Here is a 9,542-nt window from a genome sequence, read left to right as displayed (position 1 = left end):
TCCGACTCGTGCGTTAAAGTCTCTATAACGCTCAAAATCAACGAACATTTCGTAAGGTATTTCGTAAAATAAAGTTAACACCTAAACAACTACTACTCCTTATAGCAATAGCCACAATTTCAACGCAAGATGTGGTATGATTACATTGATTTTTGTAGATACAAAATGCTCGTTTTTTATTTATTTGTGACCACAATAAATTCCATGTTAATTTATTGCGAATATATCTATTGATACGACACACGAACACTAAAAGGGCACCATGTTAAATCCAAAATAAGAACGAGCCTTTCGTATCCACAAACATCTATTTTACTAGACAACATCTGGCGTTGAAATTTCGACAATGACCATAAGAAACAATGATTTTTAATTGTTTAGCTTTATTTTACGAAATATTATACGAAATTTTCGTTGATTTTGAGTAGTTATGTTATTTTAAGATGCAGAAGCACAAATACATGTTTGTTTAGAATTAAATTTACAATAAGATCATAATCATAATCTAATGCGAATATTCATGCACAGCTGGATTAGACGTGACGTGTCTCATGATATGGGCACTTTACTGTCATTATCATCCTGGCCTCACTGACCATTTTAAACAACTTGTGTCACTAGATGGACAACGCATGGCGGTAAGTTAAACGTTATCTTTACTTCGTAAGGATATGTAAACTATGCATTGTTCAAAGCGATAAGAAAATAGCTCGGCTTGATTGCAAGTTATGCTAAATATATTGCTTATTTCGCGCACGTTTTGAAATACATGAAGCTCGAAATAATAATTTGCTTTTTTATTGCGGAACACTTTTTGACATTGATATATATATATATCGACATTGACACAAGTATATATATATATATGTCGTTTTTATATAATTAATAATATGTATTAATACAATTTTTTTTTAATAAATGAAAATAAAAGACCACCCCTCTTTATTTTGTATTATTATTATTTAAAAGTACTTGAGAAACAATCAATTTTGTTTCTACCCTGATGCATTAGCTATCACATAAAGCACCGTATGCTACTACCCATAATGCCCAATGACCAGTGATTGTTTTTGAACCCGTTACCGGAAAGTTTGAAATTGCAGCCACATTTTTCAATGCATATAGCGGTGCATGTGTGATACTTCTGAGATTGGCCGTAGACTGTCTTCATCATTAACCATAATAATATAAACCACTTTGTAAACATATTCGCAATTTAATACAGTGTGTCGCTTGTAAGAAAGTGTCCCATGTGCACAAATCAAGAAGTTAATGGTTACATTTGGACATAATACAGAATGTCCGAAATTTAACTTATTAAATATTTTATCATTTAAAACAAAATGTATATGAATAACGTAGGAACGACGAGTCTTTAGCTCAAATGTCTAGGTTCCACTTAAAAGTTACAAGTCAAAGGTAGGCACAATACAACCTGTCTCGATTGCTGCAACTTTTTCGTTCATCAGACAATGATAAATTACCTGACCTCAAATAGTCACCGTTTGTGTTAATGTGTTTCGTGTATGTTCTGTGCAATTGCAAACGTGTATTTCAAAGCTTACACTATGAGCATATTTGCAGCTTATTAAGACGTTAACATCATTCAACGGGAAATTATAATAACATGCCTAACCGTTTCACTCATTTAATAGGACATGTCGTGTATAATGCTTGTGACCCGTATCCAAAGGTACACTTAAAACTTGTTAGCTAGTGGGAGCTTTACTACTCACTTTTCGGTCGGCGTAAGCGTCAGCGTCTGCATGATCTTTCAATTGAGGTACCTGCATCTTTTTCATATCACTGTTTGACAAGCCATTCACGTGTCTTGGGTCATTGGGAAGGATCACTGACTAAGTTCCATAATCTTGACATGCAATTTAAACAAACAAATGCTGCTGAGTGTACTTGAAAATAACCATACATTTATGTTCTTTTTCTTTATAATCTGCAACTGACCAATACCTATGACTGTGACCAGCAATTAGCAGGACAAGGTTTTTTTTTGGACTTCTTCATTTAGAGTTAATGTATGCGCGAAAGTTGAAATTAAGGTTAAGGTTTGCGTGCAACAAGGACACATCCCTTTCATTATCCAACTCCCGATGCGAAGGAAATAGACGTTTAGTGGAATCGCCATGAACGTCTATCCGTCCATCCGTCTTTCCGTAGGCACGAACATTTCCGGAGGCGTTCTACCACACCTTTCAATGTACAACATTGCAGATTCGCAGGCATTCTTCAAGGACTATAAAAAAAAATATCGTTTTTTAATTCAAACGGATTAAGGATTTATATTAAACAAATTATATTAAACAAACTTAACACATCTCTAAGGGTTTCACCGCAGGCGACTGTAGATTTACCGTCCGTCTCACCTGTCCGTCTGTTCGTCCGCCGTCATACTGGCCGTCCGCAAAACTGGATACCGTAAAATCTCGAAAAGGATTGCAATGTGATGATTCTGAACGACTATAGTCAATGGTCTTATCAGTGTTACTACTTCTAGAACAAACTATTATACTGTACTTTCTCGTTAAGTTGATAAATGTGATTAAATAACTCTGAGTATACATTAAACTATAGATTTGCCATATATTTGCCTGTTAGTCTCTTCCACGTATCAACCGCCGTCTGTCTGTATGTGTGCAATATGTAAATAAACGTTAGAAGTACCAAAGATAAAACTAAATAATGCGATTTGTCAGAGAGTACGATAATGTTGAGTGAAACTTGGTATACAACTATAGGATTCTTTTATGACCAACTTAAAAGGACGTGCCACGGTTACTAAAACTATAACAAAACATAGTATTTTAATGACTCAGCAACGTCATCAAATATGATCAAGACACAATAGAACTTTGTATAGGGTTTTCAGCAGTAGGGTTCCTCTGTATACCCCGAAAAAACATCAAAGTATCATTCACGCGAATATTGCATATTTCATTAAAACTTTGAAAAACAAGAAATGACCTTTACTGTTTACATTATAATGCTTTGTATGATAGTATATAAGCTTATCTGTATAGCATTTTGTATATTTCAGAAAGATCTACCACTACAGTATGCAGTTTTGTATTGCATTGTTTGCAATGATGATAACTTTCTTGAAACATTAGTTCAACGGGTAGATACACATGACGTTGAATATATGGATAATTGGATGTACGTTAAATTATGTACAGATGTAAGTAATGTTACAAATATAAATACTTCTTCTGAAATTATCACGTTGTATTTAAATGTGTTTTTAAATAATAAATATATAACTATAATTAGGTTTTTATTTATTTATTTATTATAAATAAAAATATAAACATATTGAGTAAGTTGTGATGGTTTTTCCAGGTTGATCGTTACGGATTGCTGAAAAGTTTGCATAAAAAGGTAATTGTTTCTGTTTGTGTAAACTGTAAGAGCAAATATAATTGCTGACATAATAATGATAACTTTATCTACACGTGTTTATCTATTCATTTAATACCAATGTTTACATAATACGTTTAGTTTAAGTAAAATATGGAATGCGTTATAAACCCATTGTTTATTTCAATCACATAAACTATTAACTGTAGAATTGTTCTTTATTTCAGTTAAAGGATACTTCAGGAAATAAGGTACGCAAACATGTTGTTGTTTGGTTGTATATACTGATAACGTTTAGTTGTGCAAACATATCGCTGTCATACGAACATCAGCTTATTTGACACATCAAGTTTATTATATGCTACGTTTAACTCCACTTCCCTTGTTATGTTAAGCATTTCAGCCACATGCGATTAACAAACTGTTTATAAAATAGGATCAAAATAACGTGAGTTATTGTCGCCACCAAGTATTCAATGCCCCAGATAATTATTTGGGAAATAGGGTTTTCACCCATCGATTTAGAAAAATAGGGTGATTTCATTCTTGAAATAGGGTGAAATGATTTATAAAAATGCATACCTTAAAATCATTGCTGCTTTACTTTTGTTGAAGCTGCACACTTGTATTATTTCAATAATTTCATAATTAACTTTAATAAACATAAGTTTCATAACATCTTTAATCCTTGAAACTGTCTTAAATATAAACTTTAAACTTAAAAATTCGATAACACGAATTATTCTGCACTTATTGGCTCTTGCTTTCTTGGTTCGAAAAAGTTTGCAATCGACTGATATTTTGGCGCAACAATCGCAGACGTCTTTAAACCTCTCTTAAACATTTTGATTTCGCATCCTAATAGAAACTGAAAGTACAGACGCTTTACAAATACATGCACAATGAGCGACGAACTATGTCAGATTGAAAACGCATGTATGTCTTCGTCAATTATTTGGTCAGACGCCTTTTTAACTGTGAAATCTAGTCCGCAGAGCGTTTTAATAATTTTGACTGCTCCGTTATCCGTGCGCTTGCTGAATGAAAGCGTCGCCGTGTTATGATAATAATTCCAAAGTTAAGAGAAAATTCCGAAAGCATTTTTGATCGAAGCTATTGCATCGTACGCATCAAATTTGACGAATTTGCGTAAAAGTCAAATTGGTTGCGTTTTCAATACGCATGATATTGTATTTCTTTGCGTTTTAAAAACATTTTAATAGCGTGAATGACGCAGATACGCAGCTTATCTGGGGCACTGAGTATTTTTGATCTTTTCTCATTAACAAAATATTAATTCGATATGCCTTAAACTTGATTTTATTTTAACTGACTTAATTGTTCTATATTTAGTAACGATCACTAAGGCCTTGAGCTACCATGGGGTATCGATTCAAGGTATATATATATTGTGTGTGTGTGTGTGTGTGTGTGTGTGTATGTGGTGTGTGTGTGTGTGTGTGTGTGTGTGTGTGTGTGTGTGTGTGTGTGTGTGTGTGTGTGTGTGTGGTGTGTGTGTGTGTGTGTGTGTGTGTGTGGTGTGTGTGTGTGTGTGTGTGTGTGTGTGTGTGTGTGTGTGTGTGTGTGGTGTGTGTGTGTGTGTGTGTGTGGTGTGTGTGTGTGTGTGTGTGTGTGTGTGTGTGTGTGTGTGTGGTGTGTGTGTGGGTGTGTGTGTGTGTGTGTGTGTGTGTGTGGTGTGTGTGTGTGATGTGTGTGTGTGTGTGTGTGTGGGTGTGTGTGTGTGTGTGTGTGTGTGTGTGTGTGTGTGTGGTGTGGGTGTGTGTGTGTGTGTGTGTGTGTGTGTGTGTGTGTGTGTGTGTGTGTGTGTGTGTGTGTGTGTGTGTGTGTGGTGTGTGTGTGTGTGTGTGTGTGTGTGGTGTGTGTGGTGTGTGTGTGTGTGTGGATTTACCTTGTCTCTGTACCCTATCCTTTCTCACCTCTGCCACCTCGCCCCCCCGCCTTCACTCGTGACTCTCCCCTCTGCCGTTCCATGTTCCACTTCTTATACGACATATGTTTGTTTGGTGTGTTTTCATCCAAACATTACCCCAAACATTACCCAAAACTAAGCAACGTTTGAAACGTTTTGAATTGTAGATTGTAAATCTTTGAAAACATGTGGTAATGTAATATGTTTTAAGTGCCAATTCTTGAAAGCGTAATAAAAGTGTAATTAGATGCGTTGAAATCAATGAATGAAATGTGCTGCCAGTGGACGCTTTGAATAAACCACCTCTGGAACCAAATTGGCCAAAATAAACTGGCATTTATGGAGTGATTTGACATTAAAAAAGCTTAAGACGCGTCCTTTTGTTAAATACTGCATAAACAATGTACATAAAGTGATGTCTTATTTAAGAGAAATACACATTTGTGTCTGGTAAGTCCACTATCCATAAGCATATACAATATTACCGTATTTGTCTACTGAATGGAAACAATACAAACGGCTCGTCAATTAAAACATCAAGGGCAATACAAACAACATTTATGAATGCACTTTTATTTCTGACAGATGTCCACATAACTATTGGCTATTTCAGCTCAACTATTTTTGAAATGCTGTAAACGTTTTCATACTTTGAAACAAAAATTCATTTTTATTGTGTGAATGTATCATCGAGCGTTTCCAATCAGTAAACGATATTGCAAAATCCGCACACGACTTACGAAGGCTTGTGTAAAAAAAATGTTGTTTATTTTAAAATATTTAAAAATCTTAACAAGTAAAATTCTAAATACCACGTACGAAATAATCAATATCCTAGCAAACGGTTTCTGCGGTGATGCAGTCATCAGTATCGAAGGCTTTCTTGAAAGGTGTCAAATTAAAACGTCTGGTTCGACTGGCGATATCAAATCAACCTATTAAAAATGTTCCATCAAATCACTCGAAAACAATAAAACACATAATGATGATCCAGTTTCGAATTGCGAATACGATGAAATCGGTGCACCAATATATTGTGAGCCCGTTACTGACGAAACCAATAATACGTGTGACAATATTCCCTTATGCGGTAAGCGAGGTAATGACGGTTCAAAACATGCGCGAACATCATCCAGCTGGCTTCTGGATTTCCGATCTGATCTCCGAACCAGAGGTTGACGCGATATGTCTCACCAATAGGAACCTAACAATCATGGATACATACTTATGACGGGATAAAATGTTACGGCATCAACATTCAGACTGCAGTACTTATCCTGCAACTTTGACCCTAGAAAACATGCTGGTGTCTATCCGCTTAATTACGTGAGTAGTTGATAGAATGGTCATTTACCCAAGAATTTTGCGTTCAGCTATTGGCTTATTGTACTTTGCTACTTACTTAAATATGGAATAATAAAAATAGACATCTACATGGAATCTCAATTATTTAAATAACGCAGTTTAAACGTGCCAGCTTGCTCCAAATACGAAGGAGTAAGGAGCATACTCACCTAAATGATGCACATTTGATTAAGAATTGCTTTTATAAGGATTTTGATCTTGTTTTTAAAAACGTTTATAGTTTATAATGCGTATTAAATAATCATTTAAAACCTTCATTGCATATGAAACTCGGAAAATATCTTCATTGAAGGTATTATACAACTTTTGTGTATCCATATAAACTGAAAACAATAATTTAGCATGCTCACTTAAACATGGAAAAGTCCTAAAATTATACAAATGTCTTGTGTTGCGGATACCCTATTAGCACACCAAGAAAGTAAATAATAAAACTAGTGAAGCGAGAAAGTTGTGAGGACTCTCTCAAAAGTGGAGATGTTATTCGGATCCATAATGCAGTAAATGTAACAGTCTGCTGCAGTTAAAATACTGTAATTATTTGTTGAACGCACAACAATATGTTGTGTTTACAATAAAGGAAATATTGACAAAATTATATTCAAGTCGGAATTATTGCAAAGTTCCGGAAAAAAGAGTCTCAAACCTTCGACATTCCGCTTTGAACGCCTTAACCATTGGACAACGGACACGGTTTTAATAAGGTAACCCCCCACAACCAATGCAATGCAACATGATTAAAATTGGTGTTTCGAGTCATTGGGGGATTGGAGTAAAAACATTTCAGTGCAAAACTAACCTCAAATTTAGGGAAGATTAAATATGAAAAATACATACAAATTCAACACATATGTTTCAATAAGAAACAGACCTATACACTTCCAATTCTCTGCGGCCAGAGGAAATAAAGTATCAACAACAAGTAACGACTCAATCACTGACAACGAGGCATTTTAAACAAAAACAATACAACATGGCAATACCATGAAACCAAGTTCAACGTTTTACTTACTAATTTACGCATTGCTTTCATTTTGCGATTCATGTAAACTACCTACAAACAAGATTTGAGGACTTATCCTCCCTCCAAACCGGTTATTGGCGGGTACAAATGTGTTTGTTTTTTTAATTTTAATTAACAATGGGTTGATTTTATCTAACTGACACCAAATGTGCCCGACCGACGTTATGAACGTTAGCTTCAAAGAGAACAAAATTAGTGCGGTTCCTTCATCCTGAATACATATATTAAGTTGAAAGTAAGAGTGACCATGGCCTTGGTCATATATTAGTCCCAATTAAATACCAAGGTAGGTATCTATGCATGCTCGTTGATCCTTACGTTTTACCAAGGATTATTTCAATCAAATATTATTGCCCGGAAAAGCTCACCTGCTTACCACGTGTTGAAGTCTAGCGATTGCGATCATCCTATTCCCGGCGTCCGTAGTCGTGCGGCGTCAGGTGTGCGGCACCACCACCACCACCAACAACAACAACACCACCACCAATACCAATACCATTCTGCTTTTCTTATGACGGCCTCTACGGCGACATCAGCTTATCGTGCCTTTGAGCATAGTCTTGCACAGAGAGTCGTGCCTGGTGACCTGCCCAAACCAAGCCAGCTTTTGCCGTTTGAATGGCTTCTTGTTCTCGACAGGAAGGTTTATTTTGGGCAATAAGTGTTGTTTTCATGTTCAAGGAATACGCATTGGTCTTATGCTTTATGTAGGAGATGAGGAGCAGTCTTTGGGGACACTGGTGTTCAAAGGCCTGTATTCTTCATTGTGTGTCAGCGTTAAGTGCCCAAGTTACGAAGCCGTACAGTAGGACAGGGACCTGTGTGCTTGGCTGGTACTTGATGGAGCTGCTTGTCTACAACCTGCTCCGTCTGGTCATCGCGGCGGATGCCATGATGAATCTTGTTCCGTCCTCAGCGGTTCTAGTTCCATCTTTTGACAGGGTTGCTTCCAAGAACTTGAAGCTCATGAGTTCTTTCAGCTTCTTGCCTTTCATGATGATGTATAAAGTGGTGTTGTTAGTGCTGTTGACCATCATCTTCGACTTCAACGTTCTGTCTTCTATAACGTATGCTCCTGCTCTTTCATATAGTCTGTTTGTGATGTCTTGGAGCTCACTGCTGGAGCCACCCATGAGGGCCCCCTGCATTATCTTCTCAAGTGATGGTTTATCAGAACGGGGGAAAGCAGACATCCTTGTCGGACGCCCAATGATGTCCTGAGAAGTCACCCATCTGTCAATTGAAAAGTACAGCGCTGCTGGCTTTTCCGCAGATTGCTTCGATTACTTGCACAAGTCCTTCGTCAATGTTGACTCCTCTCAGAATTTGCCATCAACCATCATGTCTTACGCTGTTTAAAAGTCAACGAAGTTGTGGAAGAGCTCGCGTGGTGTTGCAGGTGTTTCTTAATTATGACCATGCAGTTGAAGATTTGTTCCACAGTGCTCCTTCCAGCTCTGAATCCAGCCTGCTTTTCCGATAGCAGTTCCTGGGCCTTACTTTTCAGTCGGTTGAGGATGATGCAAAGCCTGACATTGCTTGGGTTTGTTGATGCGACTTTTGGTGCGGTAATTCTCGCAAAGCTTAAGATTGCCCTTTAAGGTAGTAGGATTACCAGAAACTTGGTCCACTCCTTCTGTCACTTTTCTCCTGGCAGATCTTCTGGCATAATGCCGTCATTGCTGCAGTCGTTGCATATCATCCGTACTTAATCAGCTCGTAAGGGACGTTGTCCAATCCCGGATTTTTCCTGCCTTCAGACTACGCACTGCCTCTTCCATCTCCTCCTTTAGTATGGAAAGACTTTTGTGTTGACTTCTGGTCTAGAATCGTTCTTAATGAGACTGGAGT

At 37.0% G+C, this 9,542-nt stretch overlaps 1 protein-coding gene across 1 annotated transcript in view; it reads left to right on the top strand.

Moving 5' to 3' along the window:
- The window catches only part of LOC127877066 (uncharacterized), a 4,693-nt gene extending 1,090 nt beyond the window's left edge, over positions 1-3,603 (top strand). The window contains exons 3-5 of the mRNA XM_052422666.1: positions 529-638; positions 3,053-3,069; positions 3,600-3,603. Of these exons, the coding sequence (XP_052278626.1) occupies positions 529-638; positions 3,053-3,069; positions 3,600-3,603 (131 nt within the window). The remainder of the gene's footprint in view (positions 1-528; positions 639-3,052; positions 3,070-3,599) is intronic.
- The last annotated feature ends 5,939 nt before the right edge of the window (positions 3,604-9,542 follow it).

The sequence above is a fragment of the Dreissena polymorpha genome, chromosome 4, assembly GCF_020536995.1.
Source record: "Dreissena polymorpha isolate Duluth1 chromosome 4, UMN_Dpol_1.0, whole genome shotgun sequence".
Classification (NCBI taxonomy): Eukaryota; Metazoa; Mollusca; class Bivalvia; order Myida; family Dreissenidae; genus Dreissena; species Dreissena polymorpha.
This window is presented reverse-complemented; position numbering and strand designations above follow the sequence as displayed.